This window comes from Plectropomus leopardus, chromosome 1, assembly GCF_026936395.1.
Source record: "Plectropomus leopardus strain MGB_pleo_1.0 chromosome 1, ASM2693639v1, whole genome shotgun sequence".
Lineage (NCBI taxonomy): Eukaryota > Metazoa > Chordata > Actinopteri > Perciformes > Serranidae > Plectropomus > Plectropomus leopardus.
This window is the reverse complement of record NC_142176.1, coordinates 4,460,970-4,486,216: the sequence shown is the minus strand read 5'-3', so window position 1 is coordinate 4,486,216 and position 25,247 is coordinate 4,460,970. Positions and strand designations below refer to the sequence as shown.

Below are 25,247 nucleotides of genomic sequence, written 5' to 3'. Positions count from 1 at the left end.
GAATTATGTAATCATTTCACAATAATATACTGATGATCTAATTTATGAAGTGACACTGTAAAATAACTGTTTGATGCTGGATAGATACAGAAACAAGTAGGATGTTAAGTTGGGGAGATAAAAGGGTACTTACTGCAGTTATAAAGGATGTTCACCCGATCGATGTCATTATCACTCATCTCCATGGCCCTACCGATAGCTACATTTTCATCGGGGATAGGAATGATGGTTGCCTCTCCGTTCTTGGAGAACGCAAACCTGTGGTGCAAATAGACAGCAGTGATGAGAGGTTTAAACTGTACTCATGTTCTGTAAAAATGACCAATGGCAGCTTATAAGGGGTCATTCTCTGCATTCAAGAGTCTTTTGGCCGTTTGGGGGCAGAAAAAGGTCAATAACAAAACATGAGATCTAACATGTAACACCTTATAATGTTTTTACAGCTTATGTGTCTGCACACAGTTGTCAGTTTACACATCAGGGCTGACATTGGAGACAAGTGGAGTGTTTTGAGTATTGTTTTAGGACAGAAGGGAATAATATGCACCATCCTCTAAAAAGGCTATTACATGATTTCATTAAAGTAGAGCTAAGTAGTATATTATTATGATGCTCAGTGAATGAACTTAGACATTACCTTGGATAGTGCATGACAGAGTTGTAGTCATAGGGAGTGCCAAGGTTCCTTGTGTTGATTTTCGTAAAACTGGATTGAAACCCTGCAGAGGATCACAGTTCAGTCAAATGTTGTCTCTGTTTCTTTACAGTTTGCCAGTCAAAATGGCTGAGAAGTGCAGTGAATAGTTATATCTGCACAAAACTACCCTATAGAGTCTATACATACGGTATTCTCATTCTAGAGGGCTTGATGAACGCAAAATTCAAACCCCGAGCCACTATATATGTGCTAAAATTAAGTTGTCATTTTTTAAAATTTATTTTCAATCAACATTTTCACCTGAGGTTAGCTGTATTTAAAGAATACTTCACCTGCAAAATGGCCATTTATATATCAGTTACTCACAGTGTGTTTATTGAATTTGTCAAAGAAAACTTTGTTTTCTCACATGCCTCCATGCTGAACGAAACATTTTTTAAAAAGTTTTAGAGTCATTGGGGACCATGTTGAACACCAGGGAAATCATATCAGACATGCATTTTCACCCAAAATGTGACAATATAAACCACTTTGACCTACATGTAGTACCCCCTAAGCGTACCTCAGCACATGTACATGTATTCTCCACCTGAGCAGAGAAATGAGGCATGCTACATGCATGTGACTATTTGTACTGAGATCTTTTAAACTGCAGTGTTTTAGCAAAAACGCATGTGTTTGAGAAGCACCGAGCAAACAACTTGGTAAATGAGACTTGGATTATACTGCATGAGTTGTGTTGAGTTTGTAAATTTAATGTTTTGCTGTCGTTTCAGTAGTGCAGTAGTATAATAATCTGTATTCGATCAGCATTGCCTAGTTTTACAGTTGGATCGGATTTTGGTCCGAGTTTGAGAGAGAGGGTCAGATCTGCCTCTTGATCTGTTTCTCGACTCTTTGTGTACACTTGTCAGCATGTGTGGCGGGCATCGCGAAAATGCGATAGGACAGCCTGTAGTTCAAGCATCAGCCTGATAGCCAGCGAAACCCTGTCAGATGGTGTAAAATATGATATCTGACAGGGTTTCACGGAGAAAAGGGGATATCTAGTCACTGGTTAGATGGAGGGAAGTTAACTGCAAAGTATCCCGATAAGTGGAAGACTCCTTTTGGTTGTTTATACCTTTTGCAAAGACATCACAAAGGTATCATCTATATCCTTTATTCTGAAAGTCCGTAACCGGACCCACCATCCCTGACGTTCTCCAGCAGAATGCGAACATGCTCGTCCCTGTCGGACCGGGTCTGCTCGTGGTTGAAGCCCAGGGCGTGGAGCACCTCATGTTGGATGACTGACCGGAAAACACAACCACGGCGACTCAGAGACAACGGCTGGCCATTACCACGACGCCCAATGAACGAGAAACAGCTGAAAGAGCAAAGTAGATAATACTTTGACAATGACTTTAGTCCTGCATATGTGGCACGTGCATCGATTGGTCCATACCCTGAGAGAGACTGGATGTCCAAAAAGTCCTGCTGTCCATCCAAGGGGATGAAGCGGATGCAGGTTCTCTCAGCAAATGATCGCAGGCCATCGATGATGGTATTTCTCTCTCTTCGGGCTTGACATTAGAACGACAAAAACAAAAGAGTTTTGTAATACTATGCTAAGAGTTCCTGCTACCTTAATTTTGTTGCAGATTAAAAAATAACTACATTAAAGTCCAGCCTTTAATACTTACAGTACTGGTTGGAGATGCGGTACGGTATGTAGACGTTGCCATCGGTGGCTTTAGGCCACAGGCAGCCTCGTGTTGTGCAGGGATCAGCGTTTGGGAAACCCTCTGGCACTGCTATGTCTCCAAACATCACCAGAGGTTCATTGAAGTTTTTTCCTAAAAAAAGAATGGCATGAGGATGACAGAGAAAACGATTTCACCCTTTTTATTTTACTGCATTTAATTTTCTTGATTTATCTGCTGTGTTACAGGCAGGTCAGACCTGCACAGAATACATCTGCTTTATACTTTCAGGAAACGCCACCGTCATGTATTAATTCCAGTTTTGTTCTATATTTTTAATTTTACATTATTATTACTGCTGTACATTTAATGCTGAATGAAAATTTCAGACATACCAACATCAACATTGGCCTTCTCTATCAGCGCAAAGACGCTGAACTCGTCATCCTCGATGTTGTTACCTGTAAATTGAAACAGTTTGTTCATGTATCAGTCAGCGTTTGAAATTAGCACCAGAATGCTGGTAAAATATGCAAGTGACTGCTATATTTGCCACAAAAACAATGGTAATCTAATAAGAGGCTGGTAGATTTTGGAAACCACCAGCCACATCGGCAAGTGGACAAAAAGCCTAATTTCCAACCCTACAATCAGTTAAATGATGTACAACTGTGGATTTACTGAATTTTGGCTGTCTGAAAGGTAGCCCATCTTACCACATTGCTCCTTGCTCTTTTCAGAAGAAGCCTGTAATAAGATGAAGAGTAAATACTTGTTAAATATGGTTGAATGGATACGGAGCCACAGGACTAAAAGATGTGAAAACTTGCCAGTGTAAGGACTCAAAAACCCTCACACTGGCTCCCTGTCACTCAGAGAAATGATTTTAAAATCTCATTGCTTGTCTATAAATCACTCTGTGGCTCAGCACTAAAATATATTTCTGACATGCTTGTGCCTCAAGAACCTTCTGAACCCTCAGGACATCTGAGGCCGGCCTACTGAGCGTCCCAAGAGTCAGAACTCAACATGGAGAAGCATTGTTTTGTTATCATGCAGCACAAACCTGGAAGAACCTCCCAGATGAGGTTCAGCAAGCTGCAACTCTGACCACTTTTAAGTCAAAACTAAAAATGTTCCTCTTTCACACTACGTAATTACCACAATTATATTTTAAACTTGATTTTAAATCATAATAGTTAAAAATAATCTTTTTCTTTGCACCTCTTGTCTGCACTTTTGCTATTTTTAATGGTGATTTATATTTTACATTCTTTAAATCAGTTAGTAATTAATTTTACCTTTTATATCTTATCTTCTTATCACTTTACTCTTTTATTGTAAATGTCTATCCTTTATTTAATATATATATATATTTACCATACAACTTTTAAGGCAGAGATTTAGATTATTTTGGGGGGGGCTTTATTGCCTTTAATTGATAGTACAGTGTGAGCGTGAAGGGGGTAGAGAGAGAGAGGGAGCAAAGGGCCAAGGCCAGACTCGAACCCGCGGCCACTGCAGCGAGGACACAGCCTCTGTACATGGGGCACTGCTCTATCCACTGAGCCACCAGGCCCCCCAAAGGCAGACATTTAAATACTTGAAATGCATGCATTCCTGCAGAGTGTAATGCAATCCACAAAGTATAAGAGAAAACACAATATCACAATATGCTTTTATGCAGTTTACCAAAGCATTTGGTCTAAAAACAGTTTCCATGTCCATCTCCCAGAATTAAATTTAAAAAAAGTTCCCCAATACTGTACGTTGAGCAGTCAGTCAATATCATGATCACTTTGTATTACTGAATAATACATGTATTTGGGGCTGTAAAATATCAGAATGTATCACATTTTATTTCAAATTGTTTTATTGAAAATTGCATATATATATGTAATTATTGAGAAAGTGTGTGTCTGTCCATATTAATGTAAACTGTGTGCTGATTCTTACCTGTATAGTGAAACTGTGCACGGAGCAGAAGAGGATGCTGAGCGCAGCAGTCTGGAGGATCATGGCTGATTATCAGACGGCAGCAGAAGACCGAGACAGTGCCCAGGAAAACAGAAGTGTGCCAGCTTATATAGGTGAGAAAGGCAACTAACTTTTATCCTAATATGGCACACTGCTTACCAAAGACTTGTTGAGAAGTTCATCTTAAATACAAACCCTAATTCCAATGAAGGGGCGTTGTGTAAAACATAAATAAAAACAGAATACAATGATTTACGAAACCTTTGCAACATATATTCAATTGAATACACTACATGGACAAGATATTTAATGTTCAAACTGATGAATTTTTTTTTTGCAAATATTCACTCATTTTGAATTTGATGCCTGTAACACATTCTAAAAAAAGCTGGGACAGTGGCAACAAAAGACTGGGACAGTTAAGGAAAGCACAAAAAACACCTGTTTGGAATATTCAACAGGTGAACAGGTAATTGGAAACAGGTGAGTGTAATGATTGGGTATAAAAGGAGCATCCCTGAAAGGCTCAGTCGTTCACAAGCAAGGCTGGGGCGAGGTTCACTACTTTGTGAACAACTGCGTGAGCACAACAGTTTAAGAACAATGTTTCTTAACGTACAATTGCAAGGAATTTAGGGATTCCATCGTCTACAGTCCAAAATATCATCAAAAGATTCAGAGAATCTGGGAGAAATCTCTGCACATAAGCAGCAAGGCCAAAAACCAACATTGCATACCTGTGGGCTATTACCACGTGGGCTCAGGAACACTTTGGAAAACCATCGTCAGCTAACACAGTTCATCGCAACATCTACAAGTGCAAGTTGAAACTCTATCGTGCAAAGCAAAAGCCACTTATCAACAACACCCAGAAACTTACGCAAAGGGGAGGGGCCATCACAAGACCCTTATGATGAAGAGTTTCCCTCGCCCGGACGGGCGGATGGAGAGTTCTCCTTCTGGGGACTCCTTCGTTCTGCTGGGGGACTTTAACACTCACGTTGGCAATGACAGTGAGACCTGGGGGGGCGTGATCGGGAGGAATTGCCCCCCCCCCAATCTGACAGTGTTTTGTTATTGGAAATGAACACCATGTTCAAGCATAAGGGTGTCCATATGCGCACTTAGCATCAGGACACCCTAGGCCGCAGTTCAATGATCGACTTTGTAGTCGTATTGTTGGACTTGCGGCCATATGTCTTGGACACTTGGGTGAAGCTGAAGAAGGAATCCTATCGGCCTTTCTTGGCCTGTGGGACTCCGGAGGCAGCAGACAGGTACCGACAGGCCAAGCGGAATGCAGCTGCAGCGGTTGCTGAGCCGAGGAGTTTGGTGAAGCCATGGAGAACGACTTCTGGACGGCTTCGAAGATGTTCTGGACCACCATCCGGCATCTCAGGAGGGGGAAGCAGTGCTCTGTCAACACTGTGTATGGTGGGGACGGGGCGCTGCTGACCTCGACTCGGGACGTTGTGGATCGGTGGAAGGAATACTTCGAAGACCTCCTCAATCCCACTGACATGCCTTCCGGTTAGGAAGCAGGGCCTGGGGACTCGGGGGTGGGCTCCTCTATCTCTGGGGCTGAGGTTGCTGAGGTCGTCAAAAAGCTCCTCGGTGGCAGGGCCCCGGGGGTGGACGAGGTCCGCCCGGAGTTCCTCAAGGCCCTGGATGATGTGGGGCTGTCGTGGCTGACACAACTCTGCATCATTGCGTGGACATCTGGGGCAGTGCCCTTGGTATGGCAGACTGGGGTGGTGGTCCCTCTTTTTAAGAAGGGGGACCGGAGGGTGTGTTCCAGCTACAGGGGGATCACAATCCTCAGCCTCCCTGGTAAGGTCTATCAGGGGTGCTAGAGAGGAGGGTCCGCCAAATAGTCGAACCCCGGATTCAGGAGGAGCAATGTGGTTTTTTGCCCCGGTCGTGGAACTGTGGACCAGCTCTGGACCCTTGGCAGGGTCCTTGAGGGTGCATGGGAGTTTGCCCAACCACTCCACATGTGCTTTGTGGACTTGAGAAGGCATTCAACCGTGTCCCTTGGGGAGTCCTGTGGGGGGTTCTCCGGGAATATGGGATTTCGGACCCCCTGATACGGGCTGTCCGTTCCCTGTATGACCGGTGCCAGGGCTTGGTCCACATTGCCAGCAGTAAGTCAAACTTGTTTCCAGTGAGGGTTGGACTCCGCCAGGGCTGCCCTTTGCCACCGATTTATTTCTAGGCACAGCCAGGGTGTTGAGGCGGTCGGGTTTGGTGACCTCAGGATTGACTCTCTGCTCTTTGCAGATGATGTGGTCCTGTTGGCTTCATCAGGCCGTGACCTTCAGCTCTCACTGGATCGGTTCGCAGCCGAGTGTGAAGCGGCCGGGATGAGAATCAGCACCTCCAAATCCGAGGCCATGGTTCTCAGCCGGAAAAGGGTGGAGTGCCCCCTCCGGATCAGGGACAAAATCCTGCCCCAAGTGGAGGAGTTTAAGTATCTCGGGGTCTTGTTCACGAGTGAGGGAAGGATGGAGCGGGAGATCGACAGGCGGATCGGCGCAGCATCTGCAGTAATACGGACTCTGCACCGATCTGTCGTGGTGAAGAGGGAGCTGAGCCGAAAGGCAAAGCTCTCGATTTACCGGTCGATCTTCGTTCCTACCCTCACCTCATGAAAACGTGTGGTGCATTATGAAGTGCAAAATACAACAACGGAGTAATGAGCAACTGAAGTCCTGCATCAAGCAAGAATGGGAAAGAATTCCACCTATAAAGCTTCAACAGTTAGTGTCCTCACTTCCCAAAGGCTTATTGAGTGTTTTTAAAAGGAAAGGTGATGTAACACAGTGGTAAACATGCCCCTGTCCCAGTTTTTTTTAGAACGTGTTGCAGACACAAATGTCACAACCATGCCAGATGCAGTCACGAAACGATACGGGCGTGTAGTCGACTCGCCATCACAATGAAGGCTGGGTGTGTGTGGTGGTTTGTATATGATTGAAGCAGGGCTCTAAGTTTGGACATTTTGCGGATCTGTGAATGCGGTGCATTTGAACATTAAATATCTTGTCTTTGGGCGGCACGGTGGCGTCGTGGTTAGCACTGTTGCCTCACAGCAAGAGTTGCGAAACCCGGTTGGAACGGGGCTCGGTCCGTGGGCGGGGACCCTTCTGTGCGGAGTTTGCGTGGTCTCCCCGTGTCTGCGCGGGTTCTCTCCGGGGTCTCCGGCTTCCTCCCACAGTCCAAAGACATGCAGGACAGGTTTATTGGTGACTCTAAATTGCCCTTAGGTGTGACTGTGAGCGTGAAAGGTTGTCCATCTATATGTCTGGCGATAGTCTTGCGACTTGTCCAGGGTGTACCCCGCCTTCTGCCTGATGACAGCTGGGATTGGCTCCAGCCCCCCCGCGACCCTTACAAGGACGAGCAGTTACGGAAAATGACTGACTGAATGAATATCTTCTCTTTGTAGTGTATTCAATTGAATATAGCTTGAAAAGGATTTGCAAATCATTGCATTCTGTTTTTAGTTACAATTTACGCAACATCCCAGCTTCATTGGAATTGGGTTTTGAAGGGGTGGCAGTTACTGCTTAGTTGCTTGCTTAAAATGAGCTGTAGTTTGTGTAATATCTGGGCACTGTTTTGTTTTTTTTTTCTCCAGTTTGTCCCCAGGCAAGAGCAGATTACACATGTTAGCTTACTCATTTTTTTGCAGAGAAAATAAATTTCTCACCCAAACAACTGTATTAATTAAGTTTCTTACCAAAACCTAAATTTTCTTTTTCTTGATGTTGCATTTAAACACATCATGATGACATTTTATTTCCCTTTGCCTAAAAGTCATTTTACTGTGCCAACCCCAAACACATCACAATGAAACCTTCTTTATTTAGCTCATTTGCTCCAATCCTGCCGATTTCAACTCGGATTTCAACATTGGATTACTATTTTTAACAAACGTGATTTGCTACAAAGTTTGGTGTGCTTACACTGCTGCTGTGAGTGGATGATGGTGAGGACTGTGCAGCAGTAGCTGATGTAGTAGAAGGTTTTTATTTTTACCTTGAAGACAGTTGAAGGTACTGCATTTAGGATTAATTCGACATACAATCACTGTCTGTGGACCAATGATCGGATTTAAATGACGTGGCTGTCGTGTTCTTCTGTTAAAAAACATGAAAACGTGAGACCGACTTTCAGTGTGCCTGAACGTAACTTTACTGACCCCCCACCCAGCATGCCTTATTCTACAACAGTAGTTCTTATTGGCTTATGTCTTTTACATATCTTTATCTCAGGCTGCTCGATAAGCTCAAACATTATTGATTTTTAGGGTTTTGAAAAAAGCAGAACCAGGTCCTAAATAGAGCCAGGTTTCGATGGCCATCCCTAGTGCTCACATGTACATTAAACTAATGCTAATGTCTTTATTACATTAAATTTGTAAGATATAATTGCGGCGTTCCGATTCACATACTAATTCTTTTTACATTTAGTACGTACTGCAGCTGCCCTCACAAAGTACATACTGTTGCATGCAGTATGCATACAATTGGGACATACTAAGCCATTCTAAGGTAACATTCATTCAAATATTGATTGCAAAAGCTTAAGGAGACATCTATACTTCTCCAAAATGTGGCTGCAGTTGCGATATGTGTCCATTTTGCAAACAGATTTGCAATGTCTTGCAGAAAGAGGAACACTGACTATGGGGAAAAGGTCATTTAAAAGGCTATTGGAAAAATATTTTTTTTTGCGAGAAAAATTAAAATTTTTGTGAGAAAAAAAAAATTGCGAGAAAGTTTTTAAATTTTTTCAGAGAAAAAAAATACATTTTTGTGAGGGAAAAATTAAAATTTTGCAAGAATTTTTTTTTTCACTCAGTGAAAAACACATGAAAACATTTTTTCTGCAGATGGAACACATACCTGCTGCCTTCAGATTAATTTTTATTGTTTTATTATTCAGATATCTGGAGGTCAGAGGTCAAAGGACCCCTGTGAAATGTGGCGTGGTTGGTATCACTGGATTCCTCAGGTCCTCTAGTTTCATATGATACAAGCATCATCAATCTAGCTTTAAAACTCGGTGCAGCCTCTTAAACACGGAAATTTCTGCCAGCAATTAATGCAAACTTAAAAAAAATTAATGTGTAAACTACAGACCTGAACATATTTAACATAGACATTTCCATGTTGATAAGAACCCCTCCCAGCACCTGCAAGCTATAACATAGCTACCAAGAACATCTTTTTTTTTTATTTATTGTTTTTATTTTGCACTTTTTTGCCCCCAGTGTTTAACCCAAGTGGTAACATGGTAATAGGCATAGTAATCAAAACTCTCTGGAGCTGCATTAAAAACAGAAAATTAAATGACCCTGTAAAATTGTATCAGTACATGACAGGTATTTTCTTAATTAAAACACTAAAAATAACCACTTCAAAAGAACAATATGTAAGATGTATTTATTTAGTGGTGTCTTGCTGTGAGGATTGCAGCCTGAAACTTCTAAAGTTTTTACTGTCGGCCGAATGATCGACAGAAGTCTCTTCCTCTCCAAAACAAACAGACACAGTAAATTAAACCTGTAAAAACACTGAATGAAGCAGTTTCATGCTAAAAATCAGCGTTTTTCTGATTCCTGTCATGGAGGGGCTGCTAACTACAGTGGACGATGCAACAATGCAGATGGCCCAGTGCTGGTGTGTCCGTTGTGAGTTATTTTAAAAGCGAGGACCTGCTCTCTATGTTAGATATAAACGGCTCATTCTAAGGCAGTAAAAACAGAACTGATTATACACACAAAAAAATCTTATTTTATTATATTCCCTTTATGCCAACTTATGCCCCTAAATCCTTCACACTGGGCCTTTAATATTTAAACTCTGAAAATTTATAGTTTGAGTCTTGTATTGTCAACTAGTTTATGTCGTCTTCTGCAGAGTTCTCCAGTGCTGAGTTTATGTAATCCAGTCTGCTGCAACGACTTCTCATCACACTGAGGCCCAGAGATTTCCTAACAGAGGTTGGTGGCTTTGTCTTGTGTCATGTCAGCGGTGTAAGAACAAGTGACCTGCGTGCCACCACCAGCATTGATGCTTGTGGTTTTTTGTGGAAACAATTATGGGATGGATTGCCATGAAGTTTGATACAGACATAGATTTACCCCCAGAATGTAACTTTCTCTGTCTTCTCATCTAGCACCATCATCAGGTCAAATGTTTTATTTGTCAAATACTTCTTCTTTTTCTTCCTCTTCTTCTTCTTTTCTGAATTTTAATGCTGGCTGGTATCCAGAGAGCTGTATTACCACCATCTACAGGATTTAAACTAAAATCTCACTTAATCCCTCTATAAAGTTATCATAATAATTCCTCCCCATCCATTTACCACTCTGTTATAAATGATCTGTTTCCGGACAGCTTCTCTTAAAAGATGCTGTACATCTCAATGTCATGTAATTTTATGTAGACATGGAAACTGCACAATAAAACATTAACCTTATATAAAACAAGGAGAGATGCATTGTACCAGATTTTAGCAAAACTGCTATTTTCCACCAGTAGTTCCTGGGCAGGTAGGTGAGAAAAATAAATTAAAATCTGAATTTGGTTGTAAAGTTTTACAAACATTACCATCCCCATATCCCACCCCACCTAATCATGATGAATCACAAATTTCTGTAAAATTGCAGCAATAAAATTATCAGTGCACAATCATTCCCACACCCTAACCCCCCACATCATTTATAAATATGTGCAGAATATAACAAATATATGAATATGTGAACAATTCTGCTGTAACAGTTTCCAACATTTTGTCAAGAGAAAGGAACCAGGAGCTAAAAACTTCATCTAAACCTTACAAAAGCAGCACAGCTTCCTGTCTTACACCTTGTCTTGCTTTACCAACTTCCTCACGCTTATGTATTTTTATACCTGATTAGTTTTGTCTCCCTTACTGTCTTTAGACAGTTTATCTCCCATGCAACATGAACCCTCTTACAAAGAACACCCTCTGCTTCTTTCCCTGCTCACCCTGCAAAGGTGTGGAAAATTCTCATATCACTGAATGCTGACAAGTAGCTTTTTCCCACCCATATACTGTGGGGACAAACATTTTTCAAATGCATGTGTCTGAACCATATGTGACTGATAAGCCTGTGAGTTTAGCTGATTCTTTTGCTTTCTTTGTACTCAAATAATCCATGTTCGACTCACTGATGCAGTTGAACATTTATAAAAATGTGGAGTAAAACCTCAGCTGCACACAGAGGATCCATGTGCCAATGTCTGCAGCACAATGAAAAATGTGCACTAAAACATACATCATCAGAGCCTCTTTCCTCCCCATGCAGAAGTACTTAAAAAATCAAAACGTGTGTGTTTTTGATGAGTGAAGAGCCAGTTATCACTTATTATTTATTATTTATTACTATATTATGTTATACTGAACTTCTATGGTCTTTTCAGTCCTGACAGAACTTCCCATGTCTCCATTACTACTATTTCATCCTTAAAGAAATTTAATGCACGTGTTACAGACATAAAACAAAATATTCCAGGCTGAATTTCAGTACTTTCAGTTTCTAAAATGATGCAAAAGGAGTGGAATATTTGAATTTAGCGTTGCAGCCATTAAAAACACGGCATCCCATTTTTATGGAACCTTCCCTAAAAAGGTTTTAAAAATTTTAAAAAATAAAAACACGCCTTTCTTCCCTTGATACCTTGAGAATAATAAACTTGGATGGGTTATTGCCTCCACAGAGGTAGTTTTGGCCGGACAAACTATTTTTGCAGGTTTTCTGTCAGTCTGTCCATCCCATTCTAGTGAATGCGATATCTCAAAAATGCCTTGAGGTATTTTTTTCAAATTTGGCACAAATTTCTATTTGGACTTAATGATGAACTGGATAGTGTTGCGGTCATAGGTCAAAGGTCAAAGTCATTGTTACCTCGTTTGTCACATTCTTGTGAACAGGACACCTCAAGGAATTTTTTTTTCTTCTCAAATTTGGCACAAACATCCACTCAGACTCAAGGATGAACCGATTAGATTTAAGTGCTCAAATCTCAAGGTCACCAGGACTTTGATTTTACTCTTTGTGTAAATGTAAATGTGAAATCTCAATAACACCTTGAAAAAAAATCTTCAAATGTGGCACAAACATCCACTTTGAGTTAGAGTTTGGTGGTCAAATGTCAAGGTCACTGTGATCGTCTATCGGATTCTTGTGAAGGTGGTATCTTCTGAAAATTTTGCACTAATGCCAACTCACGCACAGCAATGAATGGATTCAATTTTGGTGGTCAAAGATCAAGGTCACCGTAACTTTGCATCCTTCTCATTCTCATGAATGTGAAGTTAAAAAACACCTTGAGGGAATTTCTTCAAACTTGGCTCAAACATTTTTGAGTCAAGGATGAACTGATTAGATTTTGTTGTTCAAAGGTCAAGGTCACTGTGACCTCAAAAACCATTTTAACCCAAGAATTCACATTTAGGACAAAATGTCCCACTAATGTCTAAAAGGATAAAATAAAGTGCTGACATTTTATATCCAAAAGGCCAAATATCAACCTCACAGTGACTTCATAATATTCTGCAAAATCACTTTTCTGGCCAATTTTCAGTGTCAAATCTCAGAAACAGATGGAGAAACATTTGGTCAGACACTAATCCTGGGTGCCCACCTTGATCTTGTGTGTGTGAAGCATCCATGTTTTCACAACATGGATGTAAACTGTGACAGCAACTTGACTGGTTGATGGAGGCACACAGCTGCGTTGCCGTAATTCTAGTTTTAATAATATCAAAACATTTATTACAAGCTAAGGGCTGACGTGTTGTCTGTCATCTCGTGCACAACAGGTTTGGCAGAGCGGGCTGCTCGGTGCGTGTGGTGCTCGGTGCGTGTGGTGCACACTGCGGTCCATAGTGACGCAGCACGCAAATGATGATCCCCACTTTTTGCTGCATGTTATGCACATCTCACCCAGCTGGGGAGGCATAAGCTAACACAACCAACCAAGCCACCGTGCAGCCCCCCACTTCCTTAAAATGACAATGTGCAGCTTTAATTTGAAGGAGTACATTGATTGTATTGGACAAAACATTTACTGGGAAGCTTTTTTATGTTGAGGGGAGACTCGTCTTTACCCACAGAATCGTTTTCTTGTATAGCATTGACTGCTAAAATGAGTAATCTGCAGGGACAAACAGCAAGAAAACACAACAAATCCCACATATTGAACAACACAAAACACTGTCTGCTTTGAGCAATAACTGCCACTTGTTGCTTTCAGCGTTTCCTGAGCGGTATGCCCAATAGGATGAAAGTTAGTTCACCTCCTCACCTATAAAAGGTGTTAAGCTTCTGCTTTCCCAGCCATCGTCTTAGTCTTCTGCTGCCGTCTGATAATCAGCCATGATCCTCCAGGCTGCTGCGCTCAGCGTCCTCTTCTGCTCTGTCCACAGTTTCACTGTACAGGTAAGAATCAGCAGACACTTCACATTAATATGGACAGACTCTTTCTCAATAATTACCTGAATACATGCAATTGTTCATAACATAGTTTGACATGAAATGTGACACATTCTGATTTTTTACACCCCCAAATTCAGTTTTTCTTCTATAATATAAAATGATCTTGATATTGACTGACTGCTCAACGTAGAGCGTTGGGGAACTTATTTATCTATTTGTGGGAAAAATTGACATGGAAACTGTTTTGAAACAAAAATAATTTGGTAAATTGCAAAAAGCAAAATGTGATTTTGTCCATCATTTTATATTTCGTATTTTGTGGATTGTATTACATTCTAATCTAGTGCGAGAATGCATGCACTCCAATCTCTGCCTTAAAAGATGTATATTAAAATTCTGAAAAATAGAAATACTAGTTATCAAAGTTTCCACCGTGCCTCGTTTGTCCTTACCTGCCATCTGTTTAGCGCCTACCACAGTAATATCAGATGGAGCTGAACTCTGTCTGAACTTACAGTGAAGTCTTATGTCAGAAATCATCTTAATTCAGTGGCTTCAGATCGATTCAACTGCAGTTAACCGACTTTTACTCTTACAGGCTTCTGCTGAAAAGAGTGAGGAGTCATCTGGTAAGACAGGGCTACTTTTCGATTTGTAAAGCTCTGTAAATATATAATAATACATCATTTAACTAGATAAACAAATTGGTTCTGTCTTACAGGCAACAACATCGAGGACGATGACTTCAGTGTCTCCACGCTGTTGGAGAAGGCCAATGTTAATGTTGGTATGTTCATCTCCACTGCAGCTGCTTTATTTATCCCTTTAATAATAACTGAAATTATCATTCAGCAGCAAATGTGCTGTAAAGATAATCTAAACTCAAACACAGAACAGCAATAATCTTTTAAACGTTAGGAATAATACGTAATGCTGGTGTAACAGTAGATACCTGTAAGTTTACAGCAGATGCACTCAGATCAGAAACATCAGTGTGGAAGGAGACCTGCCTCCAACTCAGCAGCTGAAGCAAGAAAACTAAATGCTACTCTATCAAACAATGGAAACTTTTTCTTGATCGTCCTCGTGTCATTTGCAGGGAAAAACTTCGATGACCCTCTGGTGATGTTCGGAGACATAGCGGTGCCAGATGGTTTCGAGAACGCTGATCCCTGCACAGCACGAGGCTGCCTGTGGCCTAAAGCCACCGATGGCAACGTCTACGTACCGTACCGCATCTCCAACCAGTACTGTAAGTACTGACAGCTGGGCTTTTATTTTGGTTTGTTAGGATATGAGTGTTTATAATTTACCAGTTTGCACACTTTTTATGTACTTTGTTTTAGATGAAGCAGTATTATTAGGCTCATAGTACTAGTAGGAGTAGGCTACTGTAGAAACTTTAATGATATACTAAATAGGTAGCAATAGTTGCAGGGGGTAAAGGCTTCATTTCAAGATAGGGGACACATGTAAAATGGGTGGTTTGGGGGTCCAAACCTGAAAATTTTCAGCTTCTAACACTTAATTTCCTGCAAATCCTAATTTCCTGGAGATTTTTTTGACTTTATTTTTTACCTTTACTGCATAAATTCATGACGGAAACATCTTTAAATTTATCAAAATGAAAGTCCTCTGCCTCTTTCATGAAGAAACCAAGATATTAGCAATACCATTTCAAGCCAGGTCAGCCATCGTTAGCAATACCAGTAGATAACAACACATTATGTTATGTTTTGCACATACAAACACTGTAGCAACATTTCCACAGATACAAGCTGGACAGGACTGCGTGTACAACTGTTTTTAAGGGACACAGAGTTATGGTTGTAGCAGTGTAGTCGTACTAGTAGCAGTAATAGTGGTTATTGTTGTAGTAACAGTACTAGTATAGTAGTTGAACACTAGAATAACATTTTAATAACAGTGCTAAAAGTCACCCCTCAGAAGATTATAGCTGCTGTGCAGCAATGGGTCGGGACCGGGCATTTTTAGCAGCAGGCAAATTTGAAACAATTAACAACTACACACTAGACTGTGACTTCTGCGTCACAGGAGGCTTGAATTCACTACCCAGATACGGAGGATAAGTCACTATCCCAGTCAGCTACATGCCAAGAGAGAAACCAGAGATGGCTTTACACTGCGACCGAGCCGACCACCAGGGGGCAGGATATCAGCTGTCTGTGCATGGAAAGGCAGATTTCAAACTGCTGTCAAAAATTGAGTTTTCAAGACAAAATTGCAGACTTTATCTAGACCACACAGAGATGCTGATAGTTTGTTTATACAGAGATTTATTTGCTCCATAAGTGACAGACTGATGTTTAAAGATGCTATTTTCCCAAAGACTGCAACAGTTTACATGAGGGCAGAATTCAAAATGTTGTCTAAAACTCAGTTTTTGAAATGAAATTCTGAAATGTTACACAATTACTTTACCATGACAGCAAAATCTTATCAATTCTTTTCATGAACCTTGAAGATTTACTTGGCAAGAATTTGCAAGTATATGTTTACAGAACCATTTACAGTCAAACATTTGGATGTAGTGTTAGTTAAATTTTTGATAAATCAGAAACCTGTGTAGATGGTTTGTGTAGGACAATCTGAAGATGCCCTGCAGCAAGTTTGGTTCAATTGAACAAAAAATGTCAGAGGAGATAGTTTTAATTAGTTTTACAGTTTTTCATAAAAACAGAGTTATGGACTTAATAATTTTTACATCAGTGAAGTGTACAAAAGTTTCTTCACAATAGGTGTAAGTTTTAAAACAAATGATTTGTTATGAATTTTTTAAACTTTTGAAATGCAGACGTCACTGTAGTGCCATTTTCAGGACTATTGGTTTGTGTTAGCAGCTGAGGAAGTTCGTCATGGGACTGGACCCATGTGCAAAGTTTAGTTTATTTGTATGCATGGGAAGCTGGATTTTGGAAGAATAACAATAACATTGAGGAAAACAAGATGGACCAGCAGCAACCCACAAAACCGATGTTGAATGATTTTTTTATTTTACTATCAAGCCCGCAGAGAGAGAGATACCATCATCAGAGGCCTGCGATCATTTGCTGCATCCACCTGCATCCGTTTCACCCCTCTGAACGGACAGAGGGACTTTGTCGACATCCAGTCTCGCTCAGGGTACTGACCACACGGTGCTGCATGTGCATGCATGAATACAGTCATAATAAAGTGTAATTAGGTTCTTCTTTCTCTCAGGTGTTTCTCATTTGTAGGGCGTCGTGGTAATGCCCAGGTGGTGTCTCTGAGTCGTCAGGGCTGTGTTTTCCAGCAGATCATCCAACACGAGCTGCTCCACGCCCTGGGCTTCAACCACGAACAGACCCGGTCTGACAGGGACCAGCATGTTCGCATTCTGCTGCAGAACGTCATTCGAGGCGCGTCCAGTCACAGACTCTTGTTTTTCAAAATGCAGTACCTTTGTAATGCTTTTGCAAAAGACATAGCTCAATACAACTTACCTTATCACTTTTAATCTCTCAAGTGAAAAATATGACTTGAGTTTTTTCAGGTATACAGTAGCTACGGGTGTGAATGATGCTGTTATAAAGCCCTCCAAAAGAGAAACCATGTGAACAGAAAGTGTTGTTTCCTTTAACTTTTCACACTTTTTTTGAACTTGGCAAACTTTAATAAAACAGAGACTTGTTCCTGCAGGAATGGAGTTCAACTTCAGGAGGATCCGAACAAGGAATCTCGGCACTCCCTACGACTACAACTCTGTCATGCACTATGGACGGTACCGTCTCCGTTCACTCACTAAGCTCGCAACTGTCCCGACATCAGCTGTCAGCGGTCATTTTAACAGTACAGGTGTACAGTTTAACCCTCTCATCACTGCTGCTGTGTGTTTGCTCCATAGGTTTGCCTTCTCCAGGAACAGGCAGCCAACCATCGTTCCCATCCCCAACCCCAATGTAGCCATCGGTCGGGCCACGCAGATGAGTCCGACCGACATCCTTCGAATTAACCGCCTCTATCGCTGCAGTGAGTACGTTTTACCCATGTAGCCTTCTGTCTCCTCAACTCAACTTCTTATTGTTTCTGTAGAGTGGCCATCTGCCTTAAAAAAAGTTGGGTTATTTGTGTAAATTTAAAAAAAAAAATAGGGAAACATGATCCTAAGCTCTAGTGCTCGAGCACTGGTGGGTGTGGTGGTATGTGGAGATAATTAAGATAATAAGTAATAATAAGAGTAAGATTATATGAAAATGAAAAAGCCATCCAAGGTGCAATACAAAAAGAAGTTGAAATTATTAATAATTATTGTTTGTTGTTAGTGATGATTAAACATATAATAGTTACAATAGATTATACATATAAAAGATTTTTTTTTTTTTTTAATACGGGGTTCTTGTCCTTGGTGCCGAATGTGCTTGGTCTGGTACTGTTTCAGTATCTCTGTCTAATATTTCCTCTGCTGCCTAAATTCTCACCTTTCTTCCTCCTGCCTACCTGCCAGGCTACCACCTACGAACAGTGTTCTCTCATACCTAAAACTGACACTCTAAAAATCTGCCTGAAATGGTCGCACATTAAAAAATGCATGCAACCTCATGTTGTGCATGTTTACACCCATCTTTACTTAGACCGGACATAAAGATCAGAACCTGCTCATGTGCACTTACGTTGTTGCTTTACCATAAAGAAATAAAGCAGCTTTTACAGGTTTTGTTTTTTTTTAATGCATGTCAGATACGAGAGCCTCCAAACGTGACCCTGAAGTGAGCAGAGAGACCGTGTCCTCTGAATGAAAGTAAGTGCGATAAGATGTTTTTTGTTTTTTTTTTAATGTGATGAACTAAGTTTACTTTAGCCGACTCTAGCCTTACATTCTGTGTTCAGATAGAAGTCTCCATCTCTTTACTTATTTTTTGTTGGTAATAAATGCTGTTTTTCTGGCATTTTTGTCGTGATAAGATAGCGGCAGCTCCAGCAGGAAACATGAATGCACAGCTACATTTTGTGTTGGTCAAACATCAATCCATAATATACAGTGTATGCTAGTTTATAAATGAAGGTTTTAAAGAATTGCTTCCTTTCGAAATGAGAGGCTGTAAGCAGGGTGTGTGTTTTGTTTCAGCACTTGGGTTGTCGGTCAGAAAATTTTGAGCATCAAACACTTAATTTCTTGCATTTTAGTTAATTTTTAATGCACTGATATGTGCCAAGCTGTAAATGTCTTTAATTTTGTGAAATTAAAAGGCTGCTGCTACTTTCATGTTTTTATTGGGTGAGACGAATGCACATGTTGAGGGGGGCGTGTCTCCTGCGTCTCCCCAAAATGAGCATCTGATTATAAGCAAAATTGTGTGGTGGGGGGCATAAAAATGAATAAAAACAGCATTTTTACTGCAGCGTCACATTGTCAAAATACCTGTTACTTAAGAGAGTTCAAATGTTTGACTGTATGTGCAGCGCACGCCCATGTGTGCATGTTTTTATGCACATTTGTGCAAATTATTCCTACTTTTTTTCTTTCTTTTTTTTAACAAATTCCATCATTTTTCCAACAGGAAATAAAGAGGAAATGAGGCAAATTGATGCAGCTTCTCATCTACAAGCAAACAAGGAAATGCATCCTATGCTTAATGCATGAGATTTAATTCAGAATTTGATTAAATGAGCTTTTGCGCTGACTTAGTGAGAAATGAAGTGTCCAATAAAATTATCACAAATTTACTCCTAAATGAATAACTGCTTGTGAGCTTGACTGAATACTGCTGATGAATAAAAATGCAGATTCATGTTAACCTCAGCTTGTGTCTGTTTGCTCCATATTTGACCTGAAAAGATCACAAGTGGCGAAGAATTGTACCAGAGTTCACTATGACAAAAGATTTTAACGAAAAACAAGGTTCATTCATTTATCTAGAGGCAGGACTGTAAATGAGGTGATCAGTAATATTCACTTTTTTGTGTGATTCTCATGTTGTTGGCCCAGAGAAGCTGCTTGATAAACACACGCAGCTGATAAAATGTAACACGTACCGTAGTTAATAAGCCTCAGATTCAGGACGAACATGCACGTCCACTCACATACACTTTTTAATTATTAAAAGATGAAAGAGTGGACAAAATAACAAATGCATCCTTGTAAAATGTTGTATACTACCCCATAATCTCCTTTATTAAACACTACATTTATAAAAAGAGGAGTTTATGCAACCATTTGGCATATGTTGTCATTTTATAATACATTCACATAAATTAAAGTCCTCCTCTGGTGTAAGAGGTGGACAAAATGACAGAGGCTGCATTTTATCACACAGGTGTCGCTTTTGTTTTGTGCAGCTCTTCATACTGAAGCTTGATATTTGTCATCAAATTCACAAATAATGTTTCATTTATAATTTACAAAAACAGCTGAGGTCAACTGAACACTCATTAAACTTTTTAGCAACCCTGTTACATAAATACAGTCCAAAAGAATAGAGCAAATGACAACAAATAAGAAATAAAAGTGACCTTTTTCATTATTTCTTGTGTTTTGTACAGCATGATGCAAATGCAACAAGTGTCCGTTTTCCCACCCATAGAGGTATTGAGATGTTTCTGTCTGCATATGTGTCCGAACCATATGTGACTGATAAGCCTGTGAGTTTAGCTGAGTCTTGGGCTTTTTTAGTACCCAGATAATCCATATTTGAGCTTGAACACATATAAAAACCTGGAGTGAAACCTCAGCTGCACAAGTCCACACAGAGGATCGAAGGTGAGTTCAGCTGCAAACATCTGCAGCACAGTGCAGTGAAGAGGTGTGCGCTTTCTGTCAGAGTATAAAGATTCAGCCGTCTGAATTTTTGGTTCAACCACTGCATATTTCCTGAGCGGAAACTGATTCCTGTCTGTGCCCTGCAGATCTGCTGAGATGGCTCGCACTTCTGTTTTCAAGTTCACAGCTCTGGCTCTGCTGCTGCTGTCTGCCTGCTGTTGGGCCGACAATGAGGTAGGATCATAATGTAAGAGGAAGAATCACCACTGACAGCACAGTGATTTCTGGCCATTCGTCATTCATGTTGCATCACAATGCATATTTAACCTCGACTGTCACAGTCACGCAAACATGACAGGACTCCTGTCTCTCGTATGAAACCACTAAACTTATCCACATTCACAAAAATCCTATGAGGAGATTTAGTTTTGAACACCTTTTTTTGATATTTGTAGCAGTGCTTAAATAATGTTTTATAATGTGTCTCATAATGTCATACTGTCTAACTTTTTTCCACACCCCACCCTACACACCAAAAGGTTAAATAAATTGGAGAATACATGAATAGATAAAAAATAAATAAGAATGAGAATGCAAGTATATAGTTTTTGCTAACACACACACACACACACACACACACACACACACACATACATATAATAAACTATACAGAAAAGATTAAAGAGAAGGACCACTGAACTGTTTTTACAATTTGAACCACTAAAGTTTACCTAGTACAAAGTTGTACTGCTTATACACATATAGACATGGATAAGATTAGGCATATGACGCGTATACACATAGATATATGCATGTGTCCTCACATATTTGAATTCTTTGTTCAGTTTTAATGTCAACATGCTACTTTAAGACACAGTATTTGGTTATTAAACAGAGAAAAAGGATTGTTAACTTTCAGCTGTAATTTCACTGGTTCTGTTTCTAATATGTTTGTTTTCTGTCCTCTGATCCCACGCTGAACCTGCAGGCAGGTATGTAACCTATAATCCTAATGGTCAGACCTGTAGTACTGACACACACAGTACTGCTACAAAGTGATATTGTGTTGATGTCACTGTGCAGAGGAGACTGCAGAGGAGGACTTGGGGGATCTTTCTGTCTCTGAACTTCTGGAGCGAGCCAACCGTAATCTGAGTGAGTGTGAGCTGCTGCAGCCACCGTCCTCCTCATGAAAACTGCTGAGATTATTCTTCTATTAAGGAAAGTTCAGCAGGTTTTTCAGGTGCTGTGTGATGTGTTTCAGTCCGTTCTGATGATGATCCCATCCTGACTGAGGGGGACATCGCCATCGACAGCGAGGCCGAGAGAAACGCCGACCCTTGCACCAGCCGCGGCTGCAAGTGGGGAAAGTACACTGACGGAAAGGTCTACATTCCTTATTACATCGCCAGCCACTTCTGTAAGTGTCACACAGACGCCCAAACATGCTCTGACCATTTGCACAGGTTCCCAATTTCAAAACTTTTCTGCAAAATAATGCAACAATCTGTAGGAACTGCTATCAGAGGCGGGACAAAGTCAGTGTTTTGCTAGTCACAGTTAAGTAACAGTCAACACTCAAGTCCTAAACTTTGAGTTTTTAGTCCTAAATAAGTCACATTGTGCCCTTCAACAAATACTGTGTCATTTCAGCGATGTATGGAAATTACATGAATGCTTTTTAAAAATTGTATATATTTGTTAAACCAGTTTGTTTGAACAAGGAACTGAACTTTATCGAAGAAGAGAAGTGCTGACATTGCATGTTCATCACATATAGCACCGTTAACTAGTCACGACAGAAATAATAATATGATATGTTTTGGTCCTAGTTTGTTTTATAATGTGAACTGTAAACAGAATAAATTAATGTTGTAGAAGACATTGTGAAAAAATGTCTCAAACCTGAGCCAAGTAAGGTGTCATTGATGTTCAAGTCAAAGTCGACTTGAAAGTCTTTTTTATTTTGTCAAGTCATTGAATTTGTGAATCGAGTGTGATTCAAGTGAACACCTCTGCTGTTCACTTCAAAAGGAATCTGCTGTTGTGAACACACAATTATCTTGAATACAATGCCACCTCTTTGTGGTTAGCACTGTTGCCTCACAGCAAGAGGGTCCTTGGTTCGAATCCCGGTTGGAACGGGGTTCGGTCCGGGCGGGGACCCTTCTGTGTGGTGTTTGCGTGGTCTCCCCGTGTCTGCGTGGGTTCTCTCCGGGTCTCTGGCTTCTTCCCACAGTCCAAAGACATGCAGCTCAGGTTAACTGGTGACTCTAAATTGCCCTTACGTGACTGTGAGTGTGTGTGGTTGTCTGTCTCTATGTGTCGGCCCTGCGATGGTCTGGCGACCTGTCCAGGGTGACCCCGCCTTCTGCCCGACGACAGCTGGGATTGGCTCCAGCCCCCCCGCGACCCTTACGAGGACAAGCGGTTACAGAAAATGACTGACTGACAATGCCACCTGCACTTTTTCAAACACCATTTCTGGAAAAGAAAATCTGTCAAATTTTGAGGCCAGTATCTGTTTTGAAGCTGACTGTTGTGTGGCGTTTTCCTGACAGCCTCCCGTGAGAAGGCCATCATCACCCGTGGACTGGAGTCCTTCTCCTCCTTCTCCTGCATCCGCTTCAGGCCCAGCAGGAGCAGCGACCGCGACTGGCTGAGCATCGAGTCCAAGGACGGGTAAGAAACAGAAGTTATGTAGCAGTTTGAGCGGCAGTTTCTCTCAGACTTCAGTGTAATTCAACTCGTCTCTGATCCCGTCCAGCTGCTACTCCTTTGTCGGCCGTCGTGGTGGTAAGCAGGTGGTGTCTCTGGCCCGTCGCGGATGCCTTTACCACGGCACCGTCCAGCACGAGCTGCTCCACGCTCTGGGCTTCAACCATGAGCAGACCCGCTCTGACAGGGACAACCACATCAAGGTCCTGCTGCAGAACGTCCAGTCTGGTAATGGAGCTGTTTATTATTCATTATTTTATTCAAGTCCATTCAGATACGAGACCCTGAGATGATTTGTTGGCTCTTAAACACGTGCAGACCTAATGTTTCACAGTTCATTCATTAACCTTTTGAAAAAGACACACTGAAAATACAACCTGACAGCAGAGTTTCGCACACATTCATTTACCTGCAGCAGCCTGCCACCATTGAAACATCTACCGCCATGTTTGGATTTTAAATTTGTTTGTTTGATTAGTCATTGCACAGAGCGTACTCTGGGCACAGAGGGGTACGTCAGTAAAAGTGATTTGATTCGATTTTTTATTTATTTCGAACATGTAAAATGGAAATAAAGAAAATATTATACAAAAACAGACTGACAAAAAACAAAGTAATAATTACAAACAGTTAAAAACATAAAGCAAAAGAAATGGACAAACACAAAATGACTCATTTCACATATTTGGAAAGGAGTGAGAAGAAATGAAAACTTTATCCTGGATTACGCCGGGTCTAAAAGTTTGCATTCACTCTCCTCTGTCGCAGCTGCTCCTCTCATCCATTGATCTGATCAGCTGCGATCGGTTCGACTGATCTATTATCCAACAAGCGACTCAAACTCTACAAACAGCTGCTGAGGAAAAGGAGATCTCGTGAAGAGGTCTGCTTGCACTGTGTTTACGGACCTGCAAAAACGTCCGAATTTAGAGTGGCGACATGGAATTATACAAAACACACAACAAAGCGCAAAGACTTCGGGCTTAACTGCTTCTCCAAAAATTTCCTCAAAGAAAAGCTATGTCTCTCATCTGGTGTTCAGTAAAAGTTTATTGGGTCCTTAGTGCTCCCTTATGGACAAAAAAACCCTGAACATCACACTGCCAGGGATTGACCAAATTTTCGTATTTGTTACTGATCATATATGAAACAGATTTGCATTGTGTGACTGAAGTTTTCTGAACATGAAAACATCAGTACTAAAGCATGGAGCTCTGCAGCTTACTGGGATCTTTCTCCAACAGATGGACTCACTTCTGTCCAGAGTCGGAGTGAATGTTACCCAAACATTTTAATGCTGACTAATGTTAGTTTTACTTTTTGTTTTTTAGGAATGGAGCACAACTTCAGGAAGATCGCCACCCTGAACCAGGGCACTCCCTACGATTACAACTCTGTCATGCAGTACCACAAGTGAGCACGACCTGCTTCACGTCAGCCCCGCTGTGTGTCGTCATACGTGTTTGTGTGTGTGCAGGATGTGCTGTGGTTCAGTCTAACTGCTCCGTGTCCTCTTGTAGGTACGCCTTCTCCAAGAACAACCAGCCCACCATGCTGCCCATCCCTGACAACAACGTGTCCTTCGGCAACGCTAAGGAGATGAGTCGCAACGACATCGCCAGGCTCAACAGACTCTACCAGTGCTGTGAGTGTCCACATGAGCACATAGTGAATACATAAAGTTTATACACACAAACACTGCCTGTTACTCTACGTTTTGACCTGATCCTGTTCTCTGTTACAGAAGAAGCCTGTTCAGATTGTGCTGACAGACGGATCAGAGGGAAGACTGAACAACAGAAGCTGCAGACCTCGACTCATCAGCACAACGGTCGATGATCCGACTGTTAAGATACTTTGTCTGGAATAAAAACACAGATTTCGCTGACTCACTATCTTCTTGGACTACTCTGGGAACTTCATCCATGACTGAGTAGCACACTGTGAAAATCTTTTCAAACCACATACGAATAATAAAGTCAGCTTTATTGTCAA

The 25,247-nt window shown here is 41.1% G+C and overlaps 3 protein-coding genes across 5 annotated transcripts in view; 2 read left to right on the top strand and 1 right to left on the bottom strand.

The window, feature by feature from the left end:
- Positions 1–2,892, bottom strand: part of LOC148190340 (uncharacterized) — a 46,199-nt gene extending 43,307 nt beyond the window's left edge. The window contains exons 1-6 of the mRNA XM_088085725.1: positions 2,739–2,892; positions 2,344–2,496; positions 2,106–2,223; positions 1,849–2,027; positions 638–719; positions 134–258 (exon numbers count right to left, since the gene is read on the bottom strand). Coding sequence (XP_087941851.1) covers positions 134–258; positions 638–719; positions 1,849–2,027; positions 2,106–2,223; positions 2,344–2,496; positions 2,739–2,829 — 748 coding nt within the window. The 5' untranslated portion in view covers positions 2,830–2,892. The remainder of the gene's footprint in view (positions 1–133; positions 259–637; positions 720–1,848; positions 2,028–2,105; positions 2,224–2,343; positions 2,497–2,738) is intronic.
- Positions 1–20,761, top strand: part of LOC121940928 (low choriolytic enzyme-like) — a 24,777-nt gene extending 4,016 nt beyond the window's left edge. The window contains exons 4-15 of one of the 2 annotated variants that reach the window (XM_088085783.1): positions 4,308–4,433; positions 10,248–10,330; positions 13,614–13,798; positions 14,394–14,424; positions 14,517–14,582; positions 14,895–15,047; positions 16,822–16,939; positions 17,018–17,196; positions 17,477–17,558; positions 17,682–17,806; positions 18,515–18,575; positions 19,336–19,572. In XM_088085783.1, the coding sequence (XP_087941909.1) occupies positions 13,736–13,798; positions 14,394–14,424; positions 14,517–14,582; positions 14,895–15,047; positions 16,822–16,939; positions 17,018–17,196; positions 17,477–17,558; positions 17,682–17,806; positions 18,515–18,573 (876 nt within the window). In that variant the 5' untranslated portion in view covers positions 4,308–4,433; positions 10,248–10,330; positions 13,614–13,735 and the 3' untranslated portion in view covers positions 18,574–18,575; positions 19,336–19,572. Of the gene's footprint in view, positions 1–4,307; positions 4,434–10,247; positions 13,799–14,393; positions 14,425–14,516; positions 14,583–14,894; positions 15,048–16,821; positions 16,940–17,017; positions 17,197–17,476; positions 17,559–17,681; positions 17,807–18,514; positions 18,576–19,335; positions 19,573–20,680 lie in introns of those variants that run through there. The other variant, XM_088085833.1, reaches the window with a different exon arrangement.
- On the top strand, positions 18,525–25,247 carry LOC121939551 (hatching enzyme 1.2-like). Of its 2 annotated transcripts, none has more exons than XM_088086079.1 (9): positions 18,525–18,575; positions 20,681–20,769; positions 21,615–21,689; positions 21,799–21,954; positions 23,096–23,216; positions 23,302–23,480; positions 24,584–24,665; positions 24,773–24,897; positions 25,000–25,247. In XM_088086079.1, coding segments are annotated over exons 2-9 (819 nt in total). In that variant the 5' UTR covers positions 18,525–18,575; positions 20,681–20,690; the 3' UTR covers positions 25,002–25,247. The 2 variants fall into 2 exon arrangements, with proteins under 2 accessions (XP_087942205.1, XP_087942151.1); XM_088086025.1 differs by having other exon boundaries at positions 24,997–25,247.

Excerpts from the sequence above, each read along its gene's own strand:
- LOC121939551 (XM_088086079.1), top strand. The coding sequence starts at position 20,691 with ATGGCTCGCACTTCTGTTTTCAAGTTCACAGCTCTGGCTCTGCTGCTG. Across the intron at positions 21,690-21,798 it reads GCGAGCCAACCGTAATCTGA|TCCGTTCTGATGATGATCCC; the intron begins GTGAGTGTGAGC and ends GATGTGTTTCAG. Across the intron at positions 23,217-23,301 it reads AGCATCGAGTCCAAGGACGG|CTGCTACTCCTTTGTCGGCC; the intron begins GTAAGAAACAGA and ends GATCCCGTCCAG.